Source organism: Bufo bufo, chromosome 9 (assembly GCF_905171765.1).
Source record: "Bufo bufo chromosome 9, aBufBuf1.1, whole genome shotgun sequence".
In the NCBI taxonomy this organism is placed as follows: domain Eukaryota; kingdom Metazoa; phylum Chordata; class Amphibia; order Anura; family Bufonidae; genus Bufo; species Bufo bufo.
This window is the reverse complement of record NC_053397.1, coordinates 171457034-171476546: the sequence shown is the minus strand read 5'-3', so window position 1 is coordinate 171476546 and position 19513 is coordinate 171457034. Positions and strand designations below refer to the sequence as shown.

At 43.2% G+C, this 19513-nt stretch overlaps 1 protein-coding gene across 1 annotated transcript in view; it reads right to left on the bottom strand.

The window, feature by feature from the left end:
* The window catches only part of CACNG2 (calcium voltage-gated channel auxiliary subunit gamma 2), a 145307-nt gene extending 127393 nt beyond the window's left edge, over nucleotides 1-17914 (bottom strand). The window contains exon 1 of the mRNA XM_040407293.1: nucleotides 17704-17914. Coding sequence (XP_040263227.1) covers nucleotides 17704-17914 — 211 coding nt within the window. The remainder of the gene's footprint in view (nucleotides 1-17703) is intronic.
* Nucleotides 17915-19513: the final 1599 nt, after the last annotated feature.

Here is a 19513-nt window from a genome sequence, read left to right as displayed (position 1 = left end):
GTGTTGGAAGGCCGGTATGTCCCGCTCAGGTACCTCAGATGGGTGAGACAACTAAAATGCAAAGAGTGGCAGTGGTCTCAGCAAAGCATAGTTTGCTGAGACAGTTTTGTTTATTAATTCTGGGCTGGATTTTAAAGGGAACCTGTCCTGACCTCACTGAGGGCAGCGTAAAATAGTGACAGAAATGCTGATTTCAGCGGTGTGTCACTCATGAGCTAAAAGTAAGTGGTTGCTGAGAACCAGCATCATAATCATTGCAGCCCAGGCCTCGAAAAGAGTCAAATCTACTTGAGAAGAGTCATGGTTATTCATAATCTCCTGCACTATCTGCTGATGATGGGCAGTTCTCTTCTAGAAAGAAAGGGAGAAAACTAGGTAGAAGCCTGTAAATCATCAACAGGTGGGCGGGAGAGCAGGAGTTCATGAATAACCATGACTCTTTTCCCAGGCCTAATCTGCAATGATTGTGATGTTGGTTCTCGGCAACCACTTACCTTTAACTTTTAAATGACAGACCGCTGAAATCATCTCACCTGTCTCTACTTTATGCTGCCGTTAGTATGGGCAGCATAAAGTTGATGACAGGTTCCCTTTGGATTGGCGGGTAGGCTTGGCAGTGGTATCTGCCAATCCACACCCTTCCGGCACAGGTATTCTCTTCTACCTGAGGTGATCGCAGGTGAAGTCTGCTGTATTCAGGCCGGCATAAAGCGCCTCCCAGTATGTCAGTCTGGGGGAAGTGTGTGTGATCCTGGAGCAGAGGCTCTGTGTGAGTGGTCTCAGCCGGGTTGGCTGAGGGGCCACGAACTAGTCGATAGCCTGAACTTTGGGGGACGCAGTGGCGCCTGTGAAGCAAGGATCACGAGGCCAGAGTCGGGAGGACTACTGGGCCACAATCCCCCAAAAGGTATTGAAGTGTCAAGGCCTGGAGGTTGCTGGACTGTATGGCTGAGGAAAGCCGCATTTGTGTTCCATGTGTGAACAGGGCTCTCTAGGAGAGTCAGAGATACGTTTATGTGTTTAGTTAGAGCCTAGCCGGGCAAGGGTTTGTTATTTTGTGTGGATGTCACACGTGATAAGTTGAAGCTGTGAATTCGTAACCTGTGCTTTGCTGAAGTGTCGGAAATAAAGCAATAGTTTGGACATTATAACCATGTCTGCGAAGATATCTGTAGGTGTGACCCCCCGAAAAGAGATGATCCCTTACAGTACATTCTGATTAGTGATTTGTATAGAAGTAAAACAATGTTCTTGTCATGAGCATCTAGGCCTATTTTGATGAACCCATGATCTTATTTGTCTTGTAGCAGCTGTCCAGTGCTGGTTGCAATCACAGAAATGGACATACCGCCCCCTGAGTTTACAATACAGGTAAGATCCAGTGGGAGGTAGAATATTCTGGACTTGGGTTTATGAGATTGGTAAGAAAGGTATGCTGTTTTAAAGAAATATTGCCACGTTCTTGTCCACTGCCTTGTCCATGGACTGTGCCTGGGTATTGCAGCTTAATCCATTTAATTGAATGGGACCAGGTGCAGCCTATGACACTTTATAAAATTTGTCATGTACTGTAGTTATCAAGTGAGAAGTGTATACTATCTAACAACATTTTATGATCAAAAATACTGTATGTGGATACACATTTTAATAAAAAGGTTCAGCCATGTCATTTACACCCACAGGGAGCTGGCATAGATTTAGACAAGTGTAAAGTCAACCTAAGTTATGTAGAGGCCAGCGCCTCTACGTAACTTAGGCGGATGAACCGCCAGCGTGGGAGGTACGTAGACCAGCATCTAAATGGTCGGTCTTCATAAATGTCCCCCCAAGTTCATATAACTGGCAACAATTTTAAAATGAAATGTTCAGCGAGCACACATGAATATGAGGTTTGGGTGTTCATATCTAGACTATAAGAACTTGGTCGGAAAACCTGCATTTGCAGTCTTGTATGTGAAACTCTGTATCGACATGTGAAGTTGTGGCTTTGTATTAGCAATGTTGGCGCACCCTTCTTTACAGGAAGCCTGCAGCCGTCCTTCTTGTTAGGGCATAAACCAGAAGTTGCCTCATCATAAACACTCTCGAGGGACTCAGAAGTGAAGGAGTGAGGTTTATCTGAGATCACCAGGAATGATACCCGCAGGAATTAAACCCACACATTTGAGTAATAAACATCAACACCTTAACCACTACATCGCAACACCTCCTCTCTCCTACACTCCCGAGATCCTTGACTTGTTAAATGGAGCTATGTCTCTCTGGATCAAACCTCCCGTGTGATAGTGTTGTAGAAATGATGGCTGCTCCTCGTTCTTTGTAGCCGTGCAAGGCAACGGGTTAACAACTAGAGGATTTATACCAACCCACTGAGTGTAGACTGTTGATAGGAACATGTTAAGAATCAGTTGCAGATACCTCATATCTAAAGGCCATTGACCAGAAATGCAGTCAATGAACGTTCGTTCCTGATCACTGCCTGCTTGCTAGATGCATTTGCATGGAGGAAAAAGCTCTATGGGGATGAATGATCATTATTACAATTGCTAATCCTCAGTTTTCTTGATTGTTGGCACCACATTCCTGTTTACACATGGCAATGTGCTGCTGATGAACAAGGATATTGTGTCCCACAAAGGCTGGTTCGTTGGGTGATCAGTGGCACATTTACAAGAGCCAATTTCTCCCACACCATTCTCTATAGTAATGGTCCAGTCCTCCTGCTGTTGCTTGTTTGCAAACTGCTGCAGGGATGTGCCATGAAGGAGGTATATGGCATGTGACCACTATAATGAATGACTGTTCTCAGTGATTGACTGCAGCGGTAACATTCCATACACCTACACATCAGTGACACAGTGGCATGCAGGTGTACGTACATAAGATCACCGCTGCAGCCAATAATTGTACTCAACATTAGATCTCTGAGGACAGTGATTGGCTGCAGTGGTCATGCGCCATATACCGCTTTGTCCCCACTGCTCTTTGTAAACAAGCAACAGCAGGTTGACTGGACCAGCACCACAGAGAACAGAACAGGGGAAAGAGGTGAGCATAAGATGATTTTTTAAGCAGCAAAGTGGATGTGATTTTAACAAAATTCTTCTACACACTATGGAAAACTAGTGTAAATTGCATACATTGTGTTAAATTGTGTTAAATCTGCAGCAATTGTACGAAATCTACAATTGATATTTTTCTGTCCTGTGTGAATTTACCGTAATACAGAAAGTCAACCATTTACATGGTACAAAGCAACCGTAACAAACAGAACATTTCAATCATGTATGATCTATGCATGTATACATACAGTACAGACCAAAAGTTTGGACACACCTTCTCATTCAAAGAGTTTTCTTTATTTTCATGACTATGAAGGCATCAAAACTATGAATTAACACATGTGGAATTATATACATAACAAACAAGTGTGAAACAACTGAAAATATGTCATATTATAGGTTCTTCAAAGTAGCCACCTTTTGCTTTGATTACTGCTTTGCACACTCTTGGCATTCTCTTGATGAGCTTCAAGAGGTAGTCCCCTGAAATGGTCTTCCAACAGTCTTGAAGGAGTTCCCAGAGATGCTTAGCACTTGTTGGCCCCACTTATTAAACCTGACAGGGCACACCTGTGAAGTGAAAACCATTTCAGGGGACTAACTCTTGAAGCTCATCAAGAGAATGCCAAGAGTGTGCAAAGCAGTAATCAAAGCAAAAGGTGGCTACTTTGAAGAACCTAGAATATGACATATTTTCAGTTGTTTCACACTTGTTCATTATGTATATAATTCCACATGTGTTAATTCATAGTTTTGATGCCTTCAGTGTGAATCTACAATTTTCATAGTCATGAAAATAAAGAAAACTCTTTGAATGAGAAGGTATGTCAAAACTTATGGTCTGTACTGTATATCTTCATCTTCACTTGTGCCTAGGAATCACTTATCTTCACTTGTGCCATAGGGGGTGCAGAGGTAGCAGTCGCTACCGGGCCCAGGAACCTGAGGGGGCCCAAAGATCCTTGTGCCACATAAGAAGACACCAGTATTATAGAAAATGCATGCTGGTCAAGTTACACCTCTGGCTGGAGGAAAGGGTTTAGGTCAAGCATCTGATCAGCAGGGGTACCGTGTGTTGGACCCCACCGATCAGATATTAATCACCTATCCTGAGGATAGGTCATCAATATATTTTCCCTCCACAACCCCTTCAATACAAGGTACTTACTAATGTATTGTGATCATCCATATTGCTTCCTTCGCTGGCTTGATTCATTTTTCCATTGTATTATACACTGCTCGTTTCCAGGGGTTACTACCACCCTACAATCCAGATACGGTGGTCGTACCTGCACGCTATAGAAAAAAAGCATGTCTCTCTGATGGCCGGGATCACGGGAGTGTGCATAGATCGGTGCTTTTTCCTATAGTGGGCAAGCACGACCACCACTGCTGGATTGCAGGGTGGTCGTAACCCCCGTATACGAGCCATTTATAATGTGATGGAAAAATGAATCAAACCAGCAAAGGAGGCAATATGGACAATCACATTACTTTGCATTAACGTTGTCTACATCGGGGATGCTCAACCTGCGGCTCGCAGCTGTTGCACAATTACAACTTCCAGCATGCCTAGACAGGCTATAACTATTAGGGCATGCTGGGAGTTGTAGTTTTGCAACAGCTTGAGGGCCGCAGGTCTACAGGATAAATGCTATTTGCTGGAGTGAGACAACCCTTTTAAATATTGTTTTATGTGCAGAGAAGCATAATGGAGTAAGAGCCTGATAAATCTTGCTTTAGTTTTTTCATATGCATTTATATCCTACGGCTTTGAATTTACATTTACATACAAAAAAAATAAAAAATAAAAAATTTGACTGTATCCAGTCTATAGACGGCACAGTGACTGGTGATCATCTTAATTATGTCAGTATGGATGTGACAGGTGGTTATGAAAAGGAAGGCATCCAGAGCCTGTGAAGGACACAGGGGGTGAGTTTAGTAAAAGACTCTTAATATTTTACAGCAGGGAGCATTTGTTTTTTTAATAAAGTATCCATCCCTTAGTCCCCAGCTCAATTCATCTCCGGTCGGAAACCAAGGGCAGGGAGAGAAGTGGAAGCTCATCTAAGACGAGGGGGCGAATGTGTTACGAAATGATAGCAAAAATGGGTAAGACACAGCGAAAGGGTGCAAGATCTGAAGAGAGCGTGTATCTACATATACAATGGCCAGAGGAAGAGACTAAACCGACGTCGGAGCAAGACACCCCTGTAGGTTTTAGATTCCTATAACTCAGCGGCGTACAGGGCCTGTCTCTTTTTACAGCCTTTCCTTCCAGCTTTGTGCTCTGTATAACCGCTTCATGTGTGTCATGTTTCTTGTCTAATCATGTCCTATAACTTCCAGTCACCGCTTATAAATTTCACTGCTTTTCCATAAAGATCATTCTATATGACATTTTCTATATGTCAATAACCATAATTGTTGCTAATAAATCCTCCAATACCTAGTTGCCAACTGTGCATTATTTCCAAAGATACGTTTTACTGTTGGTTAGTATAATAAAAAGTGCAATAAAATATTAAGATGGTGTCTGGTAGTGGGTGCAGGGTTGTGCATGTTTGGTCTGAGAAGACGACATAGGGATATTCGATTAGTAATACGGATTACTAAAGGGAGCAGATTTCTGTACGTTTTTTTTACAAGTTTCGGTTTGATTTCATCTAGATTTTCTGCATGCAAATCTGCATCATGTGCAGTTACCCTAAAGGGCCAGCCATTGACTTATAGGTTAGCCATCTAATAGGCACCACTAGCGAGACCGCTTGTCTGGCCTGTAAGGCCCTATACACCATCTTGGCAGTCTCCGCAAGGAGAAACCTTATTCCTCCAGACCCATGTCAAAGGCCTCTCACCCAACCAACCAGTACCCTGCTCCAGGTAACCCCAAAAAAGCTGTCTGTAGATACGTATCTTTTTCTTACAGATAATATTCTGGTTTTGGCTTATATTTCACAGTCATGTTCTAATGCCTGTTTAAAGGGCCATCCATTGACTTATAGGGTAGCCATTGCTCTAGACCAGTGGTTCTCAACCTTTCTAAAGCCGTGACCCCTTAATACAGTTCCTCATGTTGTGGTAACCCCCAACCATTACATTTTTTTCCTTGCTACGTCATAACTAATTTTGCTACTGTTATGAATTGTAATGTAAATATCTGATATGCAGGATGTATTTTTATTGCTACAAATTGAACATAATTAAAGCAGAGTAATTAATCACAAAGACATCCACAGATCCCCCCTTAAACAGTGCCATCCACAGATCCCCCTCCCCTAAACAGTGCCATCCACAGATCCCCCTCCCCTAAACAGTGTCATCCACAGATCCCCCTCCCCTAAACAGTGCCATCCACAGATCTCCCCCCTAAACAGTGCCATCCACAGATCCCCCCTCCCCTAAACAGTGCCATCCACAGATCTCCCCCCTAAACAGTGCCATCCACAGATCCCCCTAAACAGTGCCATCCACAGATCCCCCCTAAACAGTGCCATCCACAGATCCCCCCCTAAAGAGTGCCATCCACAGATCCCCCCTCCCCTAAACAGTGCCATCCACAGATCTCCCCCTAAACAGTGCCATCCACAGATCTCCCCCCTAAACAGTGCCATCCACAGATCCCCCCTAAACAGTGCCATCCACAGATCCCCCCTAAAGAGTGCCATCCACAGATCCCCCCTCCCCTAAACAGTGCCATCCACAGATCTCCCCCCTAAACAGTGCCATCCACAGATCCCCCTAAACAGTGCCATCCACAGATCCCCCCTAAACAGTGCCATCCACAGATCCCCCCCTCCCCTAAACAGTGCCATCCACAGATCTCCCCCTTAAACAGTGCCATCCACAGATCCCCCCTAAACAGTGCCATCCACAGATCATCCCTAAACAGTGCCATCCACAGATCCCCCCTCCCCTAAACAGTGCCATCCACAGATCTCCCCCTAAACAGTGCCATCCACAGATCCCCCCTCCCCTAAACAGTGCCATCCACAGATCTCCCCCTAAACAGTGCCATCCACAGATCTCCCTCCCCGACGCTCACAGCAGTATATTTATAAACTAATCAGTAACTACTTTAACTTTAATCATTGCTCATTGCTGAGCTCTTTACTTGGATTATAATTTATTTGGATATGGGATATCTTACTTTGTCTTAGCTCCGGTAATAGCAGGCAGTGCGGGCGGCGGCGCTCACTCACTGACGTCACGCGCCTGCGCCGCCTAGGTTGAGAACCGCTGCTCTAGACAGTCAGCATTTGTTCTCCTGGAAAATAGCTTTTTTACATACCCAAAGGAGTACCTAGTGATTTTAGATTAGGTTGTGTATACACCATGTTTGCCCCATACACAAGATGTATACGACATATACATTATGCAGTAATGTCGTATACTGCATTACGACAGTAACATGTTACTGTAAATCTACTTCTGTCTGACATGGTTTCATTATGTTTGCACTAAAGTGAAGACACCAGAAGGCAGCAGTGACATTTCTAGACTGCAGCTGGCCTTAAAGGAACACATTGGCACAGGCTTATTTTCTTCAGCAAATACAGAGTTTAGTGGCGAAATGAGTTACACATTTCTTATATGAAGCCATATAGTGATGCTTTATATCTGGATTTCCATGGCAGTATAAAAGGTTCTAATAGATAGACGGGAGACAAATGTATGTCTAGAAGTTTGGGTAGTTACACATTGCACAGAATTTTTGAATCATACTAAATTTGGTTTTGTTGAAGAAACATTAATTATGGCATGCACCCCAACCCCCTAGACTTCAGTTACAGAAGTAGCACAGAACTTATAGCTGCATAACCAATGTTTTTGAAATCAAGGAATCCAGCAACGTGCCCTTAAAATCCTCAACTAGTTTATTTGGTCACCTTTAAAAACAGAAAATAGTCCATAACTATGCATGGCAGGAGACTGTCCAAAATGCGTTAATCGTTAATTGCATTTCACCTTGGATTATTTTCTGTTTTTAACTGTGACAGAATAAACTAATTGAAGATGTTAAAAATTAGTTACTGGATTCCTTGGTTTCAAGTTACAGGTTCCGCAGCCGAAGCGTCATCTATCTACGACGAGCACCGTAAGTGGCATGTGGAGTGAATTTCTGTACCAGGAGGAGTGAGCTGGACTGCTTGTCCTATATTTATTAGTTATCTGTGACTGTCGTGCAGTTTAGTTCAGAATAATGACAAGTTAGGGCATTTGGGGTACTTAGTTGAAATTTCTTTGACTAGGGATACTTGGTTTAAGACAACTGAAAAAAAAACATTACTGTAAAAAAAAAAGTTTTGCTATGACACAGTGCACACCATAAATTTTTTTTTTTTTTTTTTGCTTCAATCGGTAGTGCATGTCAATATATGAAGCTTCTACATGTGTCCTATTTCCTGCTTGAAGGATGTCTGTAAGAAAACTTTAGTGCAAAACAATACACAAAAGACCATGAGGAGGGAGATGCAGCTGCAGATATCAGTGAAATATTATGAGTGGAAGGCAGAAGGTTAGCACTAGAGTAAATCATGTCGGCATGCGGCATCTGAAAATCACATGAGAAGAATCCTTTCTACTCAGGAAACGCTCACTACCTCTAATACATATCTATAGCTTGCTAAGGAATGATTTTGTCGTTACAGTATATAATCTTTAGAGGAACTGTCCAACCCTTTACAAGTTATGCCCTATCCTATCTGATCAGTGGGGGTCGGACATCCCACACCTGCACCTATCAGCTTTCCAGAACTGAAGTCAATGGGAGCAGTGTAGTTGCGCCACAGAGTACTGCTGCTGCAGCTACCGCAAGACAGACAATTGGAAGGGGTGTGGGGGCGTCAGAATCCCGCCGATCAGATAGTGATGGTCTATCCTGAGAATAGGCCATCACTAGTAAGAGGTCGGACAACCACTTTAAAGATTACAGACAGGTCCTGCATGGTGAGGTATGAGTCTACTTTGACATGATAAGGCTACTTTCACACTTGCGGCAGAGAGATTCGGCAAGCAGTTCCGTCGCCGGAACTGCCTGCCGGATCAGGCAAAATGTATGCAAACTGATGGCATTAGTAAGACTGATCAGGATCCTGATCAGTCTTAAAAATGCCTGATCAGTCGAAAAAATGCATTGAAATGACGGATCCGTCTTTCCGGTGTCATCCGGCAAAACGGATCCGGCATTTATTTTTTTCAGCTTTTTTTTCGATCTGCGCATGCGCAGACCGGAAGGACGGATCCGGAATTCCGGTATTCTGAATGCCGGCACTAATACATTACTATGGGAAAAAATGCCGGATCCGGCATTCAGGCAAGTCTTTTTTTCGCCGGAGATAAAACCGTAGCATGCTGCGGTTTTCTCTTTTGCCTGATCAGTCAATAAGACTGAACTGAAGACATCCTGATGCATCCTGAACGGATTACTCTCCATTCAGAATGCATGGGGATAAAACTGATTAGTTGTCTTCCGGTATAGAGCCCCTGTGACGGAACTCTATGCCGGAAAAGAAAAACGCAAGTGTGAAAGTAACAGGTGTAATAACCCTACTATTTGTTTTGATGAAGTAATTTCTAAAAAAATATTTTAATAAAGTTATTGGAGTATTAATCTTCTCCCAATCGTTAGAATGGGGGTAGGATGCCCTGAAATGTCACTTGTTTGCTGCTACTCTAACAGGTGAAGGTGTTACTCAGCTATATGCTGGGATTTTCAGCAATTTACTAAAACAAAAATTTCCCTTCTTTAGATACACTTGGACATAAACTAAAGAAGCAGATTTTTCCCTCAAAATGTGTTATTGTTGGATTAAAAAAGGATTTTTTGGAATATCCTTTACTGGCGCCTTTGCCTTCCTTTTTGCAATGGAGGTTTCCCTAGCCTCTCACTAATCCACCAAACGTTGATGTCCGGATCCTGTTCAAGGTATGGTTTGGGCCTGGCAGCCAACATCCTCCAATGATATTCTCTTCATGCCCATATGGTTGTGGTGACCCATTACAACAACACAAGGCGAGAGTGCAGCCTTACACCCTGTTTCTACATATTTTGAGTTCCAGCAGTGCTATTCTATGTTTTATCTGTATCCTTTTAATATTCATGTTTATGGATATTATGCTCATTAGCAATTTTTTTATGTTTCTACTAATAAATGGAAGGTGAATAATAATTATTATGTCTACGGCTTAAGTGATTGCCTGTTTGGGATTCAAGGGACAGGATATGTGATTGCTGAAATGCTAATACCACTTGATTGGGTTTTGTTTCAAATACTGAGGAAAAAAGGCAAAAACAAAATCCTTAAAGAGAGTCTGCCAGTTGTTTTGATTCCTCAAAACTGCTGACGGAAGTAGATAGGAGAAGGTTAAAGCTTGGTGGATGCCTTGCTTGTTCAAAATAAGTTATAAGGCCTCCAGCACCAAGATCAGAGGTGCTATGGAGGTGGTCTCTTCATGTGTAGTGTCCTGGGCCATCTGCATTGAAGGCTCCCCAATCTCTTTTCCCCTTTGCCCTGAGTGATGGCTCTAATGTCTAAACAGAAGACAGTTAGAGCGGTCACTTGGAGGAAAGTGGTTAGGGAGCCTTTTGTGCAGAAAATGATTGCACATGAAGGGACTGCAAAAAAACATGAGCACCCGTAATGGTACGTTTAAACAACTTTACCCCTCACCAATACAACACTATCAGCAGTTGTGCTACCTGTGAGTGAATGCTCTTCAGATTTCAACTTATGAACAGTGACATTTCTAATGCTACCACAAAGACAAAAGTAATGACAAATCACAGACTTAATATCATGGTATGAAATTCCCAACACAAGTATTGGACTTGAAAGTCATCTGATCATTGGTGCTGTTAGAAGTTCACATCCTCAATGGACCTATGCATGATGGTTTTTACAAAGATAATAACTGGTAAGAAAAAACAGATACCAAGCTCATCTCCTTGAGAGAAAAATGGACTGATGTCATACAATGTAAGCTCGGCTGTCAAAGACGACTATATTAGCAATGCAAAGATGTGTTCGATTTTTTTCCATACTCAAACTTTTTTTTTTAATTCAGATGTTTCATGTTGGATACTAAGCAGCATTCATCATAATCACAATTTCAATTATGCTTCGGCCATAGGTCAATGGGCACAGTGATGTGGCAAAAGAAACTTCTTATTGAGGACTTGTCACCTCTCTTGACTTGTCTGGTTTAGTAATTACTGTATATATGCTTTTATGTAATAATAATTCTGGAGCATCTATTCTTATGATTCTATGCTGTGCCACTTCTTTATTATTCCTGCTAGAAATTAGTGAATGAATTGTCAGCAACCTGCAATAAAGGTCCACCTGGGTGTTACCAGTTGAGGGCATATTCCGGCCACACTATTGGCACTGATTGAATAGTGTCAGACTGTGCAGGGACACCCCCCCAACTAGTCACACTCATCTGGACCTCTGTTGCAAACTATTAATTCGTAAATTAGTAGTAGGAATAATACAGGAATGGCACAACCTAGAGTTATATGAAAAGAGGCTACAGAATTGTTTTTACAGTGTCCGCAGTTACTAGAACAGACATGTCAGGAGAGGTGACAGGTCCTCTTAAAGGTCTTTTCTATATTTCTATGTAGTGCTCTAACCATTTAATATAACATTCATTACAATCCAGTAAGTGCTATCTTTAGGAAAGGACCATAGTGTGTTGATATGCACCCATCCAATAGACAGCACCAACCTTACTCTCCTTCTGTGAAGTCACCACTTGGGAACTGAATTTTAATATAGACTATATTACGCCAGAGAACTACACATACCCTAGTTCAGATAATCTATAAAAGTTTTATTAAGTAAGGCCAAGCTTTACCATATGTATTTCATTCATCACAAAAATTGGTTTGATACTAAAAAGATCATGTAATGAGGCAATTTGCTGACATGGATCTCAAAGCTCATTGCATGGAAAATAAAGGGGCTCTCTGGCTTGGACCATACCTTACTCTACACAAGTTCCTCAATGGTGACCTGATCAGGGGGAGAGTTCCACTGCCGGGACCTCATCGGTTGTTATCACTGAACGAATTATCTGGCAAGCATGACATGATAGCCAACTAAATCAATGGTCCATCTGTGTAGAACACACCAAGGCTGGTTCCTCCTGCAGGAGAGACGCCCTTTAGAAGTTTTAAGTTCTGGCAAGTAGATAGGAACTCCTTTATTATGTCCATATTCTCTAATAGGGACATATGGATTTGGGTTTTCAGATATCAAAAGTGAGAAAGGAGCAGACATTTAACGATTCTGTGGGATGTAGGTACAGTATGGAAAACGGGAAGGTCACCAGGCCTTACCATACTTCTCAATTAAAACCAAATGAAAACATCATCCTTAATTAGTTCTTTAGTTCTTTCTGCAAGTTTCAGCATTCACAAAAAATAAGAAACCTTTTGAACCACATAGTACTTGGTCTTTCTCAAGAGCTTGACAGAGACCCCAATACTACACGGGCCGAAAAGCTGCGCATGCTGAAATGTGCCATTGGACATTGGCCTTTGGCCAATGTACCATTGGATATATTTCTCAAGGCCATTGGCCTTGAGAAATATGGGTTGGGGTTATATGAGATGGACCACCTCTTGTTGAGTGATCAGAATCTCGGATAAGATTAATAATATTTCACATCAATTCTACCACAAATCCAGAAACAAGCAATTGACTTTCAAGTTTTCACCAAGCAGTAGGAATGTTTGCAACCAAGTTTTTTTCTAATTTAACAGATATGATTTATATTGTTTCCAAACCTGGCAATTTTACACACATACAAACACATAGTATACATCCGGCAACATTACAAAGATTTTAAGGCTGAGACCCACTAAAACAATTACCTCAGTTGACTACCATCGATCACGTTTTAAGAAGAAAAATAGTTAATGTTGCTCATCTAAACGGTAACCACAAAACTGCCCCAGGCTCTGCTTTAAAGGGGTTATCCGGGAATTCGATATTGATGACCTAATCTGAGGATAGGTCTTCAATATCAAATTCTTGGATAACCGCTTTAAGGCTCTGGATACCTCAGATGAAAGGAACCAGCAATAGTCACACTTGGATGTGTGTAAAGGCCATGTAGTGCCTGGGCTAAAGCTCATTTATATCTCCACACGATAAACATTTAGACATTTAGGTATTTAGATATGATCCAGTTATTTCTGATGCCTATGTATTTAATCTTATAGATATGGGAGACGATGGGATTTACATCTGAAAAAGTTATGATGATAGAAGGTGGCCCGAAAAATAGGTTAAGAAGGATAACATGCAAATCTGCTTATGGCAGTTCCATTGCTGGTCCCTCTGGTTCATAGAAGATAAGATCAATGAAGCATCTCTCCGTACAGTGTCTTATCCTTATGACCGTTAACCACAATGAACAACCTGAGGATATCACCTCTTTATTCTGTCCACGTTTCAGCAATGATGCCTAGGGGTGACCTTTACATATTTAATGATCACCTTTACTCTTCAGATCTACACTGCCAGAATCTAAGGCAATTTGTCTGTTGTGCGTATAAAAACGAAATCAACATTTTAATCCACTCATCGTGTCCTTCCTTGATTGCTCCTTCCATTGATTATCCCCATTGCAATTAATCTGAAGCACTGGCAGTCGGCTCATTTAAACAACGGCTACTGAAACGACGCAAATACCCATGCTGGCATCAAGAATGAGATCCAAAGCTCTGTCTTTGACCTTCAAAGCCCTCAGTGAAACTTCACTGCCTTACGTCTCAGCATCTGTAAATAATTGCTAACGTGCTCCACTTTGTCAGCGATCTAAATCTCTCATAATCACCTCGTATTCTTATCCTGTTACTGCGGGACTGTACTTATGGCGCGACCAATATCATGTTATTAAACTTGTGCCATACGCAGGGTTTAAGAGCCTCCTCACTGGGAAAAATCATAGATGTGTATCATATAACCTACTCATTGCTTACATATAAAAATCCATGGCGATTCGGTTTCGTAATGGTTCTCTCAATACTCACTATATAGGTCCAATGTTTTAATGGGGCTTTTCGTTTAAGGATAATATTTTTCAACCATTGTGTATGGTTCTTGTTTTTCAATTTTTTTGATCGCCAGCTAAGTTTAATAGCTTTTATGAGGCAAGGGCTTAGTAAGTCAGGATTTCTGCAGTCTATATGGCTAGTTACAATCCTATGGAAAATGTAGGGGCGCTAACTAACTCATAGCTCGTGATCCTGAGTGCAATGACCTTACTATAATATGAAGGTCTAAGAGTTAAGATCATACAAGGGTCAGGAAACATAGACTTAAAAAAATTGGGGACCCTGCTCAGACTCTCCTCTTTCTTCCTCCCTGTTTCTCCTGCATTGGTCCTCCCACTCTCCAAAGGTCTTCTTCTCTGTTTTCCCTCTTCTTTTCCTCCCCCTGTCTCATACCCACCCTTTCGCCTTCCCCCTCCCCCCTCTTTCCTTCCCCCTCCTCTTTCCTCGCTCTCTCTCTCTCACACACACACACACCCTGTGCAGTCTTTGAAAATTAGACAATCCCCTATTAACCAGCCAGTTAAACTGAATTTTGCGCATGGCTCCTCTCCCCTCCACTACTCATCTCCTCCTAAAATGTAGGCACCTGCACTCGATTAACCATGTACTGCCTTAAATCCATCTTTGCATCCCATTACCGAATGCAATTGAAAACCCTCACCTGGGCAGCCTATCCCACCATTTCATCTGTCTCCCCTGCTCTACCAACACCCTTGCCTCCCCCCCCCCCCCCCCCCAAAAAAAAAAAAAAAGTAACCCCCTCCTGGCCATAAATCTGGCAGGCCCTGGCAGATCAAAGGTTAATGGAAGGGACAGCCAGCCACCTTAAACAAAATTCCTACAAGCATCTTATAAATGTTTAATTGTAACCACTAGCCACTTTGGGGACACATATTAAATAGGAGCATGAATTGAAAAGGTTTCCTGGAAGGAGGGGAGGTGGGAATGAGGTGTTGTGGATGGTGGCGGCGGCCGTGGAGCGAGGGAAAGGGAGGGGGGGGGGCTGAGATCTATCAGGGTGAATTCATAGCTATTGATTTTCTCCTGGCTGGGGAGGGACGGCATATTCTATTCAGTGCAATGTTCCTCTGCAGATTATGTTAAGAGGCAGGCTTGGCTGAGGAGAGGCTCAGCGGATGCGCTATGCGTGTTTAATGCGTCAAACTGTTCTCATCGCTCAATGGAGACACTTAGCAATTCAGAGCATGTCCCATCACAGCCCAGCTCCAGAGGAGGAAGGGCCAAAATGTCCCACAGGCTAACAGCCTGGGCTGGAGCTTGTGCGTGTGTGTGCGCCTGCCTTGTGTAGGTGAAATGACATTATAAAGCAAGTGTGCAGCCAGATTGTCATAGGACGAACCCATTGTTAGGCCTCAGAAATTAATTATATATAAAATGGGATATATTGTTTCTGTTTTGCACATTGTTTATTCTACACCTTTTATGTGTGGTCTTTTATGTGGTCATTTTTAGAATGATTTATTTTTGTGCATTATAAAGGCTCAAGATGAATAATCTAGCAATGAATTAGAACATCCAAAAAAATGTTCTGGGTAATTCGCCGCACAGGTTTGCTGAGGGCGAAGAACTATGCACCCCCTAATCCTCAGATTGTGCCCCTCAATATGTGACTTTATTGTAGATGTAGCGCCATTTATACTACACAACTTATCTCCTGTGGAGAATATGGGCATGGTTTCCTCTTTCTGATGGTCTGTTATGTAATGGATGGGTGCAATGCAAGTTTTACTTGGTTATTACAGATCATTGATGTCGGTCCTCTATGGAAAGCCATTATATGTTATAATCAGGTGCCACCATGATTACATGGTCTATGATGGCTGAAGCTCGGTGCTGGGCCGATGACTATGTAGGTGACCTCATTAAGCCCTCATGCCTGATGCAAGATAATAAAGATATTAGATGTCATGATGTGTCCCCTCTTAGGTTTCTACCGATCGGGGGCCTGGCTTAATGATCGAGTTTGGTGGAGATCATAATTCGCTCTGTGGTTTGTGAAATGACTCTATGTGTGGGAGGTGTAAGTGATATGTTGTTTTCAAAGGCTGTGTGAACATATGCGCCTAAATTTTGTGTATGCAACTATACAAGGTCTGGACCCTGCATATGGTGTGTATGTGCTTGGCATACTCTTTGTAGTGTGTGTATCTCGGTATACGTCCGTGGACATGTGTGGTGGCAATCTGTTCGGAAAGCAGCCGGGGATAGCAGTAAAGGCGCAGAACCTTGTGCACATACAAATGGCCCCAGCAGTATGTTGAAAAGGTCTAATTATCTCATTATGCAATTGTTCGTACCCAGTTCAGAGACCCAGTATGTGTGCCTGTGTATTTAATAGGTTGCATTGCAAGGCTGCATGTACCCTATATATTGAATTATCTGATTAACACACACACGCACGCCTGCCATGCCTCAGGCAGAGTGCGGGTATGAATGTGCCCGTGTGTTTGTACATATGTGAGTAATGTGTGGGGGGGGTAAGGCTGGATTGATGACCTGTGGTGATTGAAGAGGGGACTGTTGGGGAGGGGGAGGGTGGTCTGTGTACCACTGTACTAATCATACAGTTACCTCGCTGCTCCGCCTGACACACAGTCCTCTTCCCCCTTTTCAAGTGGGCTGTGTTTAACCCTTCCATGCCCATCCACAGTGTACTGCAGGGCTTTCTGGCATGGCACATGGCAGAAGGAGGGGCAGCTAAGGGGCAGCTGTAGTTCGCAGTCTACCGGTGATGACCCAACCATCAGCAACACAGATAGTCATGGGGGATGGGGATGGGGGGGGGGGGAGGGGGTGCAAAATAAGAATGGGGAATAGTCACAGGCCTCTCGAAAAAACTTACTAGGAAATGATAGATGGCATCAGTGTGATGATATATGCAATATAGCAACGTGTAAATGAATTAACCATCTATGGGATAGAACAGCGAGCTATAGAAAACAGGCTAACCCTATATATATATATATACAGCGGTTCTGCAGGAAGGCCCTGTAACTCTTCAGCTATATATCATGGCAATGGCTCTGCAATGTGCAGCATTGCATTTACCTGCAGATATGTGTGGTATGTTTAGGCCTCTCCAGCACTTCATCTATTCTCATAGATTTTTTTTCATCATGCATGCCATCCATTTTACATATGTGGCTCTCACCAGGCCAGGTACACGGCTACCCATTTGTAGCCAAGCTCAGTAGCCAAGCATGCACTGTAGACCAGAGACAGACACAATGCACCCAGAGCAATGCCTTCTACACACCTTTTACTACACTCTGTGCCCATCTTAACAAAATCTATCATTCACATCATCACCATAAATGCTTGGAAGTGGATCAGTCTCTCTCCCCAATCACCCTCCTCCTCCCCCCCCCCCCCCTCCTCCGGTTTATTAGCTCAGTCTAGCCGCCCCTTGTTAAAAAAAAAATGAAATGATAAGATGGAGGAATATGTAGTTTTCTGATTCAGGAGAGAGGGAGGGGAACAGGAGAGCAGAAGAGGAAGGTGAAAATGTAAGATAGGAAAAGGGTCTCATCCAGTCACCAAAAATACCTTCAAGGCAACATGTTCTCCACAATCCAGAATGGGTCATGACTTCTTCATTCTTTTTGCTGGTTTCATTTTCACTTATGGATTTGCTCTTGCAGACCCCTCTAGAGTATAACCAGTAGTCTGTGCCCACAGCAATTGTCATTAAACTGAATGCAGCAAATGCTCCCACTGTGGTCAAGAGCATCTGAACACCTCTGTCAAACAGACCCATAATTCTTCATTCTATAGACATCCAACAGTCTTCTGGTTTTGAGGGGGTTTGGTGGGGGTTGATAGGAGCTAAATATGGGAGAGATGAAAAGGTTTTTTTTTTTTTGTTTGTTTTTTAGCTAGCAATAATGCTGGACCTTGCCCAAAAAGATGAGGTATCCTAATAGAAAAATAGCAAAAGTCAAGCTGCTGGAAGGCTTGTGGATGGAGAGCTTGTTGTCCATCAGATCATGTCCAAATGCAGGTTAAGATAAAAGAAATAGTGCAGGCAGACACAAACCAGCAGCAGAGCTGACACACAGAGATGGTCTGATCTCTCTAATCCCTTTTCCTAAAATTCTGATCTTCAGTTTCCATAAGTGATGGCTAATTGTGAAGCTCTGTTCAGCAGGAATAAAGATGCAGTATCTTCATCACCAACCTTCAGCATCAGGACCAGGGCAGGGGGGGATTCTAGGGTTAGGAATGCAGGGTCTGCTTTCCTTATTTTGCTCTGCAGCCTGCGCCATGTAAAAAGGGAAGAAATCAAGGATTTTTTTTTTGTCTTCTTCTCGTTCCTTGTTTTCCTCCTGCTCTTCCCAGCTATTTCTTCTGCTGTCCCCTCTTCTGGTGTCTGCTGAGTGTGTGTCTGCTGGAGTGTGGGATCTCTCTCTGTCCCCTGCTGTTGATTACACCACAAGTCTCCTCTGGATGCTGTAAGGTTTGGCTTGAGACGGACTGCGGCTTTTGCAATCCATGGTTGTAGAGCTGGAGATCAGTGTGAGGCCCCCACTTAGATGTCCTAGGAGGGAGGCAGGCTTGCTGCTGTGTAGGGTGGGCTGGTAGATGGGCTTCCTCTGCTGCTGCATGGAAGTGATGCTACAGCTCTTCTCTGTGGATCTCCTTTGCCTTTTTGCCTCTGCTGAGGACGTGGTGCTGAAATGGACAGCTCCTAGACACCAGCGCTGCTGCTGGAGAGGACTTTCATGTAGGACCTCCTGTACTGGAACAGCCAGCTGGTGGAAACCTTCATGTCCCTCCTCTCTTTGCTGTCCTCAGTCACCACCCCTGTTCAGCTTGCAGGAGGGGGTGTCAGTTCCTGCAGCCCCCCCCCCCACTCTCTCCTTCTTTCCCCTATAAGTTCCTCAGCACAGATCTATCCCAGGAGCTCATATATCCCCAGTGCACCCCAAGTTCTGCACCCCCATGTCTCATTTCAGCCATATGGACTTAGCTATGACAACAGCAATGTGTATATATATATATATATATATATCCTGGCCATTCTTTAGCATTGAGTGATCTTGGGGGAAGGGGGGGGGGGGGGGGTGAAGGGGCGATACCCATTTAAAATATTCCCTTTCATCTGTCTATAACCAGGGAAGAGGTTGTTATCCTCCCCCTTTCACCTTTTTCTCCCTATAAGTTCCTCAGCACAGATCTATCCCACCCCATGCACCCCCAATTTCTGCACCCCCTGTTTAATTTCAGCCGTAAGGACTTAGCGATGACAACAGCAATGGAGGTAGATATCAGATATACTTTAGTATTCAGTGATCTTAGTCGGTGGGGGTGGGGTGATACCCATTTAAAATATTCCCTTCCATCTGTCTATAACCTA